The sequence below is a fragment of the Scyliorhinus torazame genome, chromosome 17, assembly GCF_047496885.1.
Source record: "Scyliorhinus torazame isolate Kashiwa2021f chromosome 17, sScyTor2.1, whole genome shotgun sequence".
NCBI lineage: Eukaryota > Metazoa > Chordata > Chondrichthyes > Carcharhiniformes > Scyliorhinidae > Scyliorhinus > Scyliorhinus torazame.
The window spans coordinates 118,767,957-118,784,736 of NC_092723.1; the positions used below are offsets into that span (position 1 = coordinate 118,767,957).

Sequence of the window (16,780 nt, forward strand, 5' to 3'; positions counted from 1 at the left end):
AAGCCTCCCAACACCTCTTGTCCTCCTGGTCCTGGAAGCTTTCATTGCTACACGGCAGCCAACGCCAACTCTAATTTCTGCTGTCCATCCAACATCATCGCCACTGCCCATACCTCCTCAGGGTCGCCTATGGGCTTGCTTCTGGTTGCTCCTTCCCTTGATATCAACAGCGCCAGGGTCTCAGGCAGGTTAGGTTGGCCTCCTTCAATCCCCTCACTCACAGCCCCTGACCCTCCCAAGCCATGACCGAGCTCTCCCACCAGGCAATTGGCAAATAACATCTGTACTCACATTCTCACTTCTTTGCCGGACATGCTGAAGATTCATTAGTGGCAGTGAAAATAAAACATGAAGCCTTCCTCTAGAATCACCCAGTGGAGTCAGCAGCTGGGAACACATTTAATCCATCCTGGGCTGTGAAGGGCTTTCAATGCAGGCAGACTTCAGGACAGCACACACCACCCGCGATCCCCATCCTGAGGGGAGATCCCCAAACTGCCTCTCAACTCCAATTGCCCTCCCCCCCCGCTTCTCTGCAGCTAGCATGGGGATACTTTTCCCCCTGTGCACCATGGTTCAAGGTGGACAGAGCTACTCCCCTTCCTCCCCCCCTGAGTCCATGGCACCTGAGGTTCCCGTTTTTTAAAAAGCAATAGTCATTTGCGCCGTGTGACATCACATTGGTGGGTGGGATGATTCAATAAAGTCTGAACATTGGACGTTAACCTCGCTAATGAAATTATAAAGGATTCAAATCAAGTTCTTGTCCTTTCTGGGCTTGAACCTGATTATGTCAACAGGGAGGGCTCGGGAACATCGCTTTTGAAGTTTTGGCTAGCGCAAATCCCGCCTTTGACCTCTCACGACAGTTAGCAGCCAGAACTAGATTTACGCCCGTGGCGAATGGGCCTGCCGAATTTCATCCTAAATCAACGTTGACTGCTAAGAATCGGGTCTGGCGGTGCTTGCTTCTTCATTGGAAAATAAAGTAAGGGAAGTAAAATCATAAATGGAAAGCGACACGGCAGGTTGTTACATGAAGATATGGGTTCAACGACAAGGAAATTTAGGAGAAAAGTTAAGAGGAGAAATAACTTAGTTGAGGTTACTGATCAAGGTGTTAAGATTCAAAACAGGTAAAAAAGCCAACATAAGTGTACTTTACCTGAATGCTTGTAGTATTCGGAATAAGGTAAATGAGTTGATGGCGCAAATCATCGTGAATGACTATGATTTAGTGGCCACTACTGAAACATGGTTAAAGGATGGTCATGACTGGGAGTTAAATATCCAAGGGTATCAAACTATTCGGAAGGACAGAGTTGATGGTAAGAGAGGTGGTGTACCTCTGTTATTTAAGGATGACATCCGGGCAATAGTAAGGGATGACATCCGGGCAATAGGAAGTAATGACATTGGTGCTCTGGAGGATAAGGTTGAATCCATTTGGGTGGAAATCAGGAATAGTAAGGCGAAAAAGTCACTGATAGGAGTAGTCTCTAGGTCACCAAATAGTAACATTATGGTGGGGCAGGCAAGAAACAAAGAAATAACGGATGCATGTAGAAATGGTACAGCAGTTATTATGGGGGATTTTAATCTACATTTCGATTGATTTAACCAGGTCGGTCAAGGCAGCCTTGAGGAGGAGTTTATAGAATGTATCTGTGATAGTTTCCTAGAATAGTATGTAATGGAACCTACGAGGGAACAAGTGATCCTAGATCTGGTCCTGTGTAATGAGACAGGATTGATTAATGATCTCATAGTTAGGGATCCTCTCGGAAGGAGCGATCACAATATGGTGGAATTTAAAATACAGATGGAGGGTGAGAAGGTAAAATCAAACACTAGTGTTTTGTGCTTAAACAAAGGAGATTACAATGGGATGAGAGAAGAGCTAGCTAAGGTAGACTGGGAGCAAAGACTTTATGGTGAAACAGTTGAGGAACAGTGGAGAACCTTCCAAGCGATTTTACACAGTGCTCAGCAAAGGTTTATACCAACAAAAAGGAAGGACGGTAGAAAGAGGGAAAATCTAAGGAAATAAGGGAGAGTATTAAATTGAAGGAAAAAGCATACAAAGTGCCAAAGATTAGTGGGAGACTAGAGGACTGGGAAATCTTTAGGGGGCAACAGAAAGCTACTAAAAAGCTATAAAGAAGAGTAAAGTAGATTATGAGAGTAAACTTGCTCAGAATATAAAAACAGATAGTAAACGTTTCTTCAAATATATGAAACAAAAAAGAGTGGCTAAGGTAAATATCGGTCCTTTAGAGGATGAGAAGGGAGATTTAATAATGGGAGATGAGGAAATGGCTGAGAAATTGAACAGTTTTTTTGGGTCAGTCTTCACAGTGGAAGACACAAATAACATGCCAGTGACTGATGGAAATTAGGCTATTACAGGTGAGGGCCTTGAGATGATTGTTATCACTAAGGAGGTGGTGAGGGGCAAGTTAATGGGGCTAAAGGTAGACAAGTCTCCTGGCCCTGATGGAATGCATCCCAGAGTGCTAAAAGAGAAGGCTAGGGAAATTGCAAATGCACTAGTGATAATTTCCCAAAATTCACTAGACTCTGGGGTGGTCCCGGCGGATTGGAAATTAGCAAACGTGACACCACTGTTTAAAAAAGGAGGTAGGCAGAAAGCGGGTAATTATAGGCCAGTTAGCTTAACTTCGGAGTAGGGAAGAGGCTGGAATCTATCATCAAGGAAGAAATAGTGAGGCATCTGGATGGAAATTGTCCCATTGGGCAGACGCAGCATGGATTCATAAAGGGCAGGTCGTGCCTAACTAATTTAGTGGAATTTTTTGAGGACATTACCAGTGCGGTAAATAACGGGGAGCCAATGGATGTGGTATATCTGGATTTCCAGAAAGCTTTTGACAAGGTGCCACACAAAAGGTTGCTGCATAAGATAAAGATGCATGGCATTAAGGGTAAAGTGGTAGCATGGATAGAGGATTGGTTAATTAATAGAAAGCAAAGAGAGGGGATTAATGGGTGTTTCTCTGGTTGGCAATCAGTAGCTAGTGGTGTCCCTCAGGGATCAGTGTTGGGCCCACAATTGTCCACAATTTATATAGATGATTTGGAGTTGGGTCCAAGTGCAATGTGTCCAAGTTTGCAGACGACACTAAGATGAGTGGTAATGCAAAACGTGCAGAGGATACCGGAAGTCTGCAGAGGGATTTGGATGGGCTCGGTCTGGCAGATGGAATACAATGTTGACAAATGTGAGGTTGTCCATATTGGTTGGAATAACAGCAAAAGGGATTATTATTTAAATGACAAAATATTAAAACATTTTGCTGTGTAGCGAGACCTGGGTGTGCTAGTGCATGAGTCGCAAAAAGTTGGTTTACAGGTGCAACAGGTGATTAAGAAGGCAAATGAAGCTTTGTTCTTCATTGCTAGAGGGATGGAGTTTAAGACTAGGGAGGTTATGCTGAAATTGTATACGGTGTTAGTGAGGCCACACCTGGAGTATTGTGTTCAGATTTGGTCTCCTTACCTGAGAAAGGACGTACTGGCACTGGAGGGTGTGCAGAGGAGATTCACTAGGTTAATCCCAGAGCTGAAGGGGTTGGATTACGAGGAGAGGTTGAGTAGACTGGGACTGTACTCGTTGGAATTTAGAAGGATGCGGGGGGGATCTTATAGAAACATATAAATTATGAAGGGAATAGATAGGATAGATGCGAGCAGGTTGTGTCCACTGGCGGGTGAAAGCAGAAATAGGGGGCATAGCCTCAAAATAAGGGGAAGTAGATTCCTCCTGAGCTTAGGAGGAACTTCTACACCCAAAGGGTTGTGAATCTATGGAGTTCCCTGCCCAGTGAAGCAGTTGAGACTCCTTCATTAAATGTTTTTAAGATAAAGATAGATAGTCTTTTGAAGAATAAAGGAACAAAGGGTTATGGTCTTCGGGCCGGAAAGTGGAGCTGAGTCCACAAAGATCAGCCATGATCTCATTGAATGGTGGAGCAGGCTCGAGGGGCCAGATGGCCTACTCCTGCTCCTAGTTCTTATGTTCTTTTGAATGGGCCTGGTGAATTTCATCCTAGATCAACGTTGACTGCTAAGTACCAGGTCTGGCGGTGCTTGCTTCTTTGTTGGAAAATACTGCTGTAGAAAATTCTCCTGAACGCACTTAGGAACTTTTGCTCTTCTATGCTATTTATCTGAAAATATTTTTATTCGATTTTTAACATTTTAAATATACCACACAACAAACAAAAAAAAAGCAACCCCCTCCCCCCACCCCCCACATCCATCCTCCAACACCCCAGTAATTCAAAACAAACACCTCACACCACCACCCTTAGCAGTTGAAGTGTAATATAACAGACCCCATCTCTTGTGGAACCCCTCAAAATGAACTTAACCTTCTCTAAATACAGGAACTCCATAAAGTCTCCCAGCCATACTGAGGCACAGGGTGGAGTGGCTGACCTCCACCCCAACAGGACCCACCTGCGAGTAATCAGCGAGACATCTGTCCCCGCTCCCGTCTGCAGCTCCGGAAAGTCTGACACCCCAAATAAGGCCCCCAGGGGCCTGGGCTCCAAATCCACGCCGACAAGGTGCTGAAAAACCACCTCCAAAATTTCTCCAACTTCGGGCAGGACCAGAACATCTGTGCATGATATGCCGGACTCCTCCCACACCGTTCACAAGTGTCATCCATCCCCTCAACAATTGGCACCTCCTCGACTTCGTCAGACGCGCTCTGTGTACCACCTTTAGCTGTATCAACACTAGCCTCGCACATAAGGTTGAGGCATTCACCCTCCACAGCACCTCGTACCACAACGGCTCCTCCTGCGCCATCCCTTGCTCCTCCCCCACTTAGCCTTAACCCCCTCCAATGACTCCAAAATCCTCCCGTAGATCTCCACCGAGAAGACCTCCAGCCCTATCACCGATAACACCCCTTCCAACAAGAAGGAGAGCAATTCCTCTGGAAAAGTCGGAAAAGCCTTCTTTGCAAAATTCCGCACCTGCATATATCTAAAGGCCTTCCCCCGAGAAATCCCAAACTTCTTCATCAACTTCTCCAAGCTCGCAAATTGCCCTTCTCGAAATAAGTCCTTTATTTCCATCACCCCACCGCACCTCCCATCCCTGAAACATAGCACCCAGCCTCGCCGGCTCAAACCCATGATTCTCTCGTATCGGCATCCACTTCAAACCCGTCCCTAACCTAAAGTGCTGCCAAAATTGCCTCCATATTTTTAATGTGGCGACCAGCACTGGACTCCTCGAATATTTCCCTGGGGCGAGAGTGGCACCATTACCAGCGCCTGCAACCCCGACCCCCTACAAGAGCCTGCATCCATCCTCACAAAGCCCAGGCTCCCTACTCCAACCCCTCACCTTCTCAGTGTTTGCCTCCCAATAATAAAACAGGTTTGGAAAGGCCAGACCCCCTGACTGTCGCCCTCTCTGAAGCACCGTCTTCTGAATCCTGGCTACCTTACCTGCCCAGACAAATGATGAGATCAAGTGTTCCACCCCCATAAAGAACTTTTGGCAAAAAGACTGGTAAGCACTAAAAAAACCATGGCAAGATATTCATTTTTTCCGCCTGCACCCGGCCTGCCAATGACAGGGGAAGGCAGTCCCATCTGAACAATTCTGCCTTAACCCTACCCACCAGGCTTGTGAAATTCAATTTACAAATCCGGGCCCAGTCTCAACCCATCTGCATCCCCATGTGCCTAAAGTGGGTTGTCGCCACTCAAAACGGCAACCCCTCAAGCCAGCTCCTGCCCCTGGTGAAGACACCAAAAAGCACTCCCGCTTTTTCAGATTCATCTTATAACCTGAAAAAGCCCCGAATCCCCCGAGCAGCCCCATTATATCCCCCACTGTGGAACACATATTGGAGATGTGCAACAACAAATCATCGGCATACAAAGACACCCTATGCTCTATACCCGCCCCCTCAGTACCCCCCTCAACGCAGTGGCTAAGGGCTCTAGCGCTATAACAAACAAGAGGGGGGTCATGGGGCACCCCTGCCTCATTCCACTATGTAACTGAAAATACCCCGCTTATTCCCCTTCCCTATACACCAACTTAACCCAGGCCACAAACTTAAACCCAATCCCAAACCTCTCCAACACCCCAAACAAGTAGCTCCATTCTACACAGTCAAATGGCTTCTCTGTGTCCACCACCTCTGTCTCCCTCCCTTCTGACGGCGAGAGCACCACTTTTAACAAACGCAGCAGATTCGACGACAACTGCCTCCCCTTTACAGACCCCATCTGATCTTCACCAATCACCTGCGGGTATCTCTCTTCTAACCTAAGCGCCAACACCTTGACAAGAATCTTGGCATCCACATTTAGCAGAGATATTGGCCTATACGATTCACACTCCACCGGGTCCTTATCCTTTTTTAGCAACAGAGAAATGGATGCTTGTCCCATCATCTCCTGGAGTGCCCCGTTAGCCACCACATCCTCAAACAACTCCACCAGGAACCCACCCAGTCCCGGTACCGTACCCGTTTGCATTTTCCCTATCGCTACTCGAACCTCCTCAATCCCCACTGGCTCCTCCAGCCCTGCCCTCTCCTCTCCTCCTCTAAGACACTTGAAACCCCCCACAAAATCCCTCATACCCGACTTTCCTCCGGGGGCGCCGACCTATACAACTTTTTATAAAACTCCTCAAACGCCTTGTTCACCTGCGGCATCACCACCGCCAGCTCCCCTGCCCTATCTCGGACCCAAACAATCTCTTGCATGGCCACCTGCAGGTGGAACTGGCCTGCCAACAAGTGACTGGCCTTCTCCCCATCCTCATCTACTACCCCATTTGTCCGCCTCAACTGCCATACCGCTTTCCCCATAGGCAAAAGGTCAAACTGCGCCTGCAATTCCTTTCAACTCACCAGACATTCCAGAGTGGGATCCTCTGCATATTTTCAATCTATCTCCAAGATTTCCTCTCCCAGCTGCTGCCGCTCCTATCTAACCTCCTTATCTACCTGAGATGAGCTTCATCACCACCAACAGTGAGACTTCCCGATTCCTACTGAACCCCACATGGTCCTCAATCACCTTCCCCATCTGTGCACAAATATTTGTATCCACCAGCAGCCCCACTGCCAGCCTCTGGGCAGGCCCCTCTTCCTGGGCCACATCCACCAAGTATGGAGCATGGTCCAAAATAACAATCGCCGCGTATTTCGCTTTCCTCACCCCCAACAACAACCTGCCTCCCTGGTCTGCTACCACCCGCTCCATCTGAAACCTCACTCTCTTACCCACCAGTGTGGCTACCTCCCCAGGCCCTGCTATTGAAGCCCAAGTGACTTACCCAGCCCTTGTGAAGCCTCATCTGGTCATTCACCCTCAAATGGGTCTCCTGCAACAGCACCGCATCGGCTCTTCAAATGCGAGAAACTCTCACTCGATTCACTGGTCCACACAATGCCCGCATGCTCCATGTTACCATTCGGACCAGGGTCCTACCCCACTACCCCCTCCTGTCAGTCATGTTCTCTGGTCCTGCCCAACAAGCGGGACACAACCCTGCCTCCAGTCACTGTCAACCAGCTACCCCCCCCCCCCCGCCACTTCCTGAAATCACTCCTCTCTGCATACTCCCCATATACCACCATTCACACCTCCCAGGGCTCTGACAGAAGCAGCCCCTCCCCCCACCTCGCTCCCGTTCATTAGCCAACTTGCTTTGCTAATGAGGTGGTCTCTACCAGAGCCCCCTCCTCCCACATGGCCAATGTTCTTCTGTACTCTAGTATCCCAGTCTATATTCAGTAATTAAAGTCCCCCAGTATAACTACTCTATAAACTTGGTGTACTTCTCTTTCAAATTTGTGAATCATTCCTGTATTATGTGGTAAATATAGCTGGTTATTCAATTTGTACGTTGTTTGGGGAACAGGAGAAGTCTTAAGTTCAGGTTTTGTAGATATATTGTGTAACAAAGGTTACATTCTACAGAAACTGTGGGTAGATTTCTCTGTAGCCCGACGCCGAAATCGGGATCGCCGATCGGACTTCCGACGGCGAATGGCTTCCGACGCCGGATTCGTGTCAGGTGCCGGTTTGACGGCGGTTCGTGATGCTCCGCCCCCTCCAAATCGGCGCCATCGGGAGGCATGCCATGTGCAGTCGCAGCCCCGTTGGCGCATCATCGACCAGCCCACCCACGATGCTCCATCCCTGAAGGGCCGAGTTCCCAAAGGCACAGGCTACGTGTGGTCCTAGCTGCCAGGAACCTGGCGTGCCGGCTGCAGACAGTGTCCAGCGCAGCCACACTCGTCAAGGATCGCTGGCTGGGGGGCGTCTGCTAGGGCTGCGGGGAGTGGTGGGGGTGGCGGGGGGTGGGCTCTGGGGTTGGAATGGGCAGGTTAGGGTCCAGCGCGACGGGCGCTACCTTTTCCGGCGCGACCGATGCAGACTGTCGGCCCTGCGCATGCGCAGCCCGGGACCTGGCTAGTCTCCGGCCATTTTCCACATCCTCTCCCTATGAACCATCTTTTAAATCGGTATTCAGAACTGAAGTACTGGTTGGAGAGTGAGATGCCCTCAGGGGACCCCTGCACTATCTGCCTGTTTTTACCTGTTTAACTGCCTGGTGGTACTCAATCCCCTCTCCCTTAGCTTGCAGAGTGACCACATACAAAGATGTGCTTTTTGCCAAACTCTCAAACATACGGATGAGCTGCAGCGGCACCAGTTGCCGACAAAGTTCCGAAACCCAGTCATAGATGAAAACCAGGTCATGTGTGGGATTTAGCACAAGATGAGATAAGCATGGTGTGAGTTTTGAAGGAGTGTGCGGGTAGTCTCTCCGACAAAGTATCATGTTCAAGGTTAGTGAGGTTTAGGGGGCTGGGAAAAGTGAGTGGACAGTTTATTTGGAGATTGAGGAGCCATGGATTGCTTTTGCTAGTCGAGGTAATTTTGAAGTGATGGGAAGATTTTTCTGAGGAGAAGCTGAGTGTAAAATCTCCTATTGCTGCATGAAATCTGGTGAAATCTCCAGGGATACAGACCACCATATTTGGGTCGGGACCAGCTTTGTGTACTTCCTGTACATTGTCCGCCATTTTCTTTTCTTTACCCAGATGTGTCCAATAATCAAGCACTACGCAGAAAATCTTGTGAAAAATGCAGAAAAGAAAGCAAAGCTGAATGCATCTGCCGACATGAAGGAGTGAGTAATTTGTCTGTTGGATGTCAGACCTGCGTTCCTTCATCACACACCATTCCTCGCCCATTAAATCATTTTCACTTTGCTTCGAGGACCGTCTGATTCTCACTGTTGGTGCGATGCTCACTGACTCTTCCATAAACTTATCTGTGTGAACTAGTTTTACCTTTTTCTCGGTGGGGGATGCAATGGGGCAAACTAACTTCTCACTGCAGCTGATAAACATGCAACTTCCATTCTGTAAAGACATACAGCATTTTATCCTCGAGTGGAGTTTCAATCCTTCTGTTTATTCTCTTCCCACCCACCCCCAATTGGGTAACATTGATGGTCGTGAAGATGGATGACTTACTCTCTAGATCTCTCCAATGTCACTTTGATCTGGTTTTGTGGGAATGAATTGTTGTGACAGTTCCTCTGAATTTATTTTTTCCCCCAATCCCATTCTGCTCCACCATGTTGCCCAGAGATTGAGTCCGCTGCAGGACACTGAGATTTCTTTATAAATGGTGACGACCGGATCGACTACCCAATGTGATTCCATCTCCAATATTCTTGCTGGAGACAGGGTTTTAGCGTCACCAGATTGCAGTGGTAGGTAGTCAAGTGGCTGCTTGGGGATAAATTGGTGACACTGCTGGGACTTTCTCAACTGTGGACAGCTTACCCTGCTGAGGCTGAAACCTGGCAGATGGTGAGAGATAGTTTCCTGGGGAAATTGGAGATCTCCTTTCATCCCCACCCTGCTGGAACTGCAAGGATTAGAGGACCGCAGCTACAAGCAGAGCCGCGGAGGGGTTCATCAATGATAGGGGAATCCAGTACATCAGTGAAAAATTCACAACATTGCATCTTCAGTCAGAAGTGTTGAGTGGATGGTCCATCTCGGCCTCCTATGGAGGCCCCCAACATCACAGATGCCAGTTTTCAGCCAATTTGATTCATTGACCCCACTATCAAGCAGCACTTGTTTAACAATAACCTGCTCATTACGCTCAGTTTGGGTTTTGCCAAGGGCGCATGGTTTATTTTGCATTCTTAGACCCAACATGGATTAAGAGCTGAATTCCAGTGGTGAAATAAGAGTGAAAGTCCTTGACATCCAGGCAGAAGTTGTGGCATCAAGAACCCTAGCCAAACTGCTGTCTTTGGGAATTGGGAGGAAAACTCTTCACTGTTTGGAATCATACCTAGCACAAAGTAAGATGGCTGGCTGATGTTCTTCCCAGGAAGAGAAGAGATCCTATAACTAATCCTTGGTGGACCCCACAATAAGCCTTTATCCCTCCAAACAACAGTTGTTCAAAACTAGTCTGTTTCTTGTCACTCACCCAATTTTATATCCATGCTGCTGTTATCCCTTTTATTCCATGAGCTCTAACTTTGTTAGCAAGTATGTTATGTGGCACTTTATGAAATGCCTTTGGATGTCCATGTACACCACATCAACTGCATTATCATCATCTACCCTGAATATAACTCCAGCAGGTTAGTTGAGCACTATTTTCCTTCAAGACATCTATGCTGGCTTTCCTTAATTAATCAACTTTTGTCCAAATTACTGTTCATTTTGTCCCAGATTATCATTTCTAAAGACTCTCCATCAGTCAGATTAAACAGACTAGCCTTGAGTTGCTGAGTGTATCCTCAAAACCTTTTTAATCAAGGTTGTAACATTTGCAATTCTCCAGTTCTCCGGCACACTCCTGTGTCAATAAGGAGTTTTGAGAGATTATGGCCACTACAATTTCCACTCTTGCTTCCCTCTGTATCCTTGGGTACACCTCATCTGTGGTCAGCCCATCCTATTGAACAATTTTAACCTATTCAGTAGCCAGGATGTGGGTGCAAAAGGCAAAGCAGATGCAAAATCCCACGAGAGTCAAAAATCACGAATCCTGCCGGTGAGAGCACGCAGGACGACTGTGCCCACTCCCCACTACTAATATAATGAGGGTCCCACCCAGAAAGGTCAGGAACCTCATTTTAAAAAATTATAATATAATGATAGGCTTCCCCGCTGTATCAGCCCCCTTGCTGATGTGAATTAATGTTGACGAGATTTACGACAGGTCTGGAGCAACATGAGCCAGGCGAAGAGGCCATGCCGCAGGTGCACAGGTAAGTACTGCCCCCGGGAGAGGGTGGAGAGGATCATGTCCAGTCTGGGCGGTGCCCACTGGCAGTGACAAATGGCAGTGCCTGGGGTCCCCCTCTGGGGATCTCCATGCAGGGGGTGCTTCTATGTCCATGAGTGGGGAGGGGGGTTTCTCCTCTTGTGCGTGTGGTGGGTGGGTGGTGTCTTCATGAGGGTGGGGGTGTTCATTTTTGAAATTGGAGATCAGGGCGCTCTTGGGAATCGCAAGTTTGCCGGCTCTTTCCTGCCTTGCCAAGCCAGGCGTGGGCCACACCTCCAGAATTGTTTTCTTTCAGTGCTGCACAATATGAAGAGAAAAGCCAGCTCTGCAGCCAGAGAACTTCACACTGCTTTGCTAGCCTGAGCCAGCACATGGAACAAAAAAAAGAAAATGTTCCGTATACAGCAGGGTCAAAAGCATCCAATTGGCCAAACAAAGGTGCAGTGAAGTACTTAATGCCATACCTTAGTCCGAGGAGAAACAAAGTCACAGAGAGATGGCATAGTCGACAGAGTTGCATGTCGGCAGTTCCAGTTGATTCTCATCGGCAGATTAATAAAGGCGAGTAGAGTTGGATGAGCAAAACATGAAGACGTTTATTTATAATACATACTAATTGCAAAGGCCCCGGTTGAACCTCACTGGGTCCTCCCTCTCTGTCGGTCGGTTCTTATCTGGCCGACCTTTTATACAACATGATTGTCAGCCCCATAGTTGGCGGGGGAGCTCGAACTCCTCGAGCCACACGCGGAATACAATCGATCCCGCCCCGTGCAGGTTATTACACTGCTCAGTGTTTCAAAAGCCTCCTATTTAACCATGAGCTGGGAAGCATGTTCTTGCTTTTTTTTTAATAAACATTTTATTGAGGTATTTTTTGGTTTTACAGCGACAACAAAATAAACAATAAACATGAATCAAAAATTGTGCAAAAGCCGTCTTCCTCCCTTACAGGTCCCACCTTTATTAACCGCCTACTCTGAGCTAAACTAACACCCCCCCACTTTCTGTTGACCATTAATTTTCCGCAAAGAAGTCGACGAATGGTTGCCACCTCCAGGCGAATCCTAACATTGACCCTCTCAAGGCGAACTTGATTTTCTCCAAACAGAGAAAGCTAGCCATGTCTGATAGCCAGGTGTCCGACTTCGGGGGCTTTGAGTCCCTCCAAGCTAATAATATCTGTCTCCGGACTACCAGGGAAGCAAAGACCAGAACGTCTGCCTCTTTCTCCTGGATTCCCGGACCTTCCGACACCCCGAAAATCGCCACCTCTGGACTTGGTGCCACCCTTGTTTTTAACACCATGGACATGACATCTGCAAACCCCTGCCAGAATCCCCTAAGCTTTGGACATGTCCAGAACATGTGGACATGGTTCGCTGGCCCTCCCACCCACTTTGCACACCTGTCTTCTCCCCAAAGAACCTGCTCATCCGGGCCACTGTCATCTGTGTCCGGTGAACGACCTTGAATTGTATCAGGCTGAGCCTCGCGCATGTTGTGGTGAGTTGACTCTACTAACGTGTCCGCCCATACACCATCCTCTATCTCTCCTCCCAACTCTCCTCCCACTTGTGCTTCAGCTCCCCAGTCTGCGTCTCCTCTGACCCCATAAGTTCCTTGTAAATGTCAGAGACCCTCCCTTCTCCCACCCACCTTCTGGAAACTACCCTGTCCTGTATCCCCCTTGGTGGTAGGAGCGGGAAGGTTGAGACCTGCCTACGTAGGAAGTCCCGCACCTGCAGGTACCTGAATTTGTTTCCCCTCGCCAATCCAAATTTCTCCTCCAGCTCCCTCAAACTAGGAAAGCTCCCCTCTATAAACACGTCCCCCATCCTCTCAATCCCTGCTCTCTGCCATCTCCGAAACCTCCCCCCCCCCCACCCATACTTCCTGGTGCAAACTGGTGGTTATTACTAATTGGAGACCAAACTGATGCTCCCTCTGCTCCCACATGCCTCCTCCATTGCCCCCAGACTCTCAGGGCCGTCACCACCACAGGGCAGGTGGAGTACCGTGCCGGCAGGAACGGCAGAGATGCCATTATCAACGCCCCTAAGCTGGTGCCCTTACATGAAGCCCCCTCCATACGCTCCCATGCCGACCTTCCCCCCACCACCCACGTCCTGATCATGGCTATATTCGCCGCCCAATAACAGGTACTGAAGTTTGGCTCCGCTCCAGCATCTACCTCCTTACTCGCGGGGTCTTGCCCGCCCAAACAAAGCCAGTGATCACTTTGTTGACGCATTTAAAAAAGGACCGCGGAATAAAGATGGGGAAACACTGGAGCACAAACAGGAATCTCGGGAGGACCGTCATCTTCACCGTCTGCATCCTCCCAGCTAGTGACAGCGGGAGAGCGTCCCACCTCCGAAAATCGTCCTTAATTTGGTCTACTATTCGGGCCAGATTTAGTTTGTGCAGCCGTTTCCATTCCAGCGCCACTTGGATGACTAGAATACCTAAAGCTTCCCCCTACCACCCTAAATGGCAGCTCCCCCAATCGCCTCTCCTGCCCCCTCGCCTGTACCACAAACAACTCCCTTTTCCCCATATTTAGTTTATACCCCGAAAACCGGCCAAATTACCACAGAATCCTCATGATTTCTTCTATCCCCTCTGCCGGGTCCGATACATACAGGAGTAGGTCATCTGCGTAAAGCCAGACTCTGTGCTACCCCCACGGACCAGCCCCCTCCAGCCCCTTGAGGCACTCAGTGCAATTGTCAATGGCTCTATGGCTAATGCGAACAACAGAGGGGAGAGGGGGCATCCCTATCTCGTCCCCCGGTGCAGTCTGAAATAGTCTGATGTTGTCCTATTCGGCCATACGCTTGTCACAGGAGCCTGATACAGCAACCTGACCCAGTCAATAAAGCCCCGCCCAAATCCAACCCGTCCCAGTTCCTCCCACAGATATTCCCATTCTACTCAGTCAAAGGCCTTCTCTGCATCCATTGCGACCACTACCTCCACCTCCCTACCTTCCGGGGGCATCATGATCACATTTAATAGCCTTCTTACATTGGCCACCAGCTGCCTACCCTTAACAAACCCCGTCTGATCCTCCCCAATAACGTCCAGAACACAATTCTCAATCCTAGAGGACAAACCTTTGGCCAGCGGTTTAGCATCCACATTCAATAGGGATATCAGCCTGTAGGACCCACACAGCTCCGGGTTCTTGTCCCGCTATAGGATCAGCGAAATCGTGGCCTGTGACATCGTCGGGGGAAGCACCCCTCTCTCCCCTGCCTCATTGAACATCCTCATCAACACAGGTCCCAATATCCCAGAGAACCTTCTATAGAACTCCACTGGGCACCATCCGGCCCCGGGGTTTTACCCGATTGCATGGCCTTCAGACCCTCCAGGCTATCTCCTCCATCCCAATCGGGGCCCCCAGCCCTACTACCAGCTCCCCGACCACCTTCGGGAAATTCAGCCCCCCTCGGAAGTGCCTCATCCCCTCCGGCCCTGTTGGGGGTTCCGACCCATACAGCCTACTATAAAACTCCTTAAACGCCTTATTCACCCCTGCTGAGTCTCCACCCAGGTTCCCATCTCCGTCATTTGCTTTCCCTATCTCCCTGCCTGGCTGCCTCCCTCGTTCTAAGCTGCTGTGCAAGCATTCTGCTGGCCTTCTCTCCATGCTCATTAATAGCCCCCCTCGCCCTTCTCAGCTGCTCCACCGCCCTCCCTGTGGTTAACAAGCCAAACTCTGCCTGTAGCCTCCGCCGTTCCCTTAAAAGTCCTGTCTCTGGGGTCTCCGCATACCTCCTGTCGACCTGCAGTATCTCCTTTACCAGTCAGTCCGTCTCTGCCCTGTTTACCTGCTCCCTGTGGCCCTGTATCGAGATCAGCTCCTCTCTAACCACTGCTTTCGATGCTTCCCAGACCATCGCTCCTGAAATTTCCCCCGTGTCGTTGACTTCCAGGTAGTTCTGAATACATTTCCTCAGCCGCCTGCACACCCCTTCATCAGCCAAAAGACCCATGTCTAACCTCCAGTGCGGGCGCTGGTTACTGTCTTTACTAACCAGTAGGTCATAGGTTATCATAGAATTTACAGTGCAGAAGGAGGCCATTCGGCCCATCGAGTCTGCACCGGCTCTTGGAAAGAGCACCTTACCCAAGGTCAACATCTCCACCCCATCCCCATAACCCAGTAACCCCACCCAACACTAAGGGCAATTTTGGACACTAAGGGCAATTTATCATGGCCAATCCACCTAACCTGCACATCTTTGGACTGTGGGAGGAAACCGGAGCACCCGGAGGAAACCCACGCACACACGGGGAGGATGTGCAGACCCAATGCGGGGCATGGTCTGAGATTGTGATCGTCGAGTACCCCATGTCAACCACCCACCTCAGTAAGGCCCTGCTCAGAATAAAGAGATCAATCCTGGAGTACACTTTATGCACGTGTGAGTAGAAAGAGAACTCCTTCACCCTCGGCTGCCCAAATCTCCATGGATCCACCCCCTCCATCTGCTCCATGAACGCTTTTAGTTCCTGTGCCATTGCTGGTACCCTGCCTGTTTTTGAGCTTCACCAGTCTAAACCAGGGTCAATAACTGTGTTGAAGTCCCCTCCCATGACCAACTTGTGCGAGTCCAGGTCCGGTATCTTCCCCAGCATCCTCTTTATAAACTCCACATCATCCCAATTTGGCGCATACACATTTTCTAGTACCACCTGCACCCCCTCCAATTTCCCACTGACCATAATGTACCGACCTCCCACATCCGAAACTATTATTCCCGCCTCAAACACCATCCGCTTGTTGATCAGGATCACGACCCTTCTCGTCTTCGAGTCCAGTCCCGAGTGAAAAATCTGTCCGCCCCAACCTTTCCTTAATTTAATCTGGTCAGCTACTCTAAGGTGCGTCTCCTGCAGCATTACCACATCCGCCTTCAGTCCTCTCAAATGCGCGAACACGCGTGCCCTCTTGAAAGGCCCATTTAGCCCTCGTTCATTCCAGGTGATCAGCCTAGTTGGGGGGGCTCATCGCCCCCCCCATTCGCCGATCAGCCATCACCTTCCTTGGGCCAGTCTCCAGCCCGCGCCCCGCGCCTCCACTGGCCCGCCCCCAGGCAGCCTCTGCCCCCGACCTCTCAGTCCCTCAGCAAGAGTCCCTCCCTCGTCAGCAGAACATTTCCCCCCCTTGTAACAGCACAATGTACATCGACCCTTTGATAAGCCTGACATCTGCTCACCCCCCCACTACGCTTCCGTGAGCTAGCCCGCCCAGCTAGATTGGTGGCCGCCTCCCCTGGCGCCAGACATTCTCCCACCTCCCCCCCCCGCTCCCTGCTCATACACACAGAATTCAAATGACAATCCCAACACAAATTGCCCGACAGAAAAAAAACGTTAAACAAAGAAAGACCAAGCAAGAGATCCAGCATCTGAACAAACACATC

The 16,780-nt window shown here is 49.4% G+C and overlaps 1 protein-coding gene across 1 annotated transcript in view; it reads left to right on the forward strand.

Annotated features, from left to right (window-relative positions):
* LOC140394107 (cytochrome P450 3A21-like) overlaps positions 1 to 16,780 on the forward strand; it is a 164,696-nt gene that overhangs the window by 75,080 nt on the left and 72,836 nt on the right. Inside the window, exon 6 of the mRNA XM_072480955.1 lies at positions 9,119 to 9,207. Coding sequence (XP_072337056.1) covers positions 9,119 to 9,207 — 89 coding nt within the window. The remainder of the gene's footprint in view (positions 1 to 9,118; positions 9,208 to 16,780) is intronic.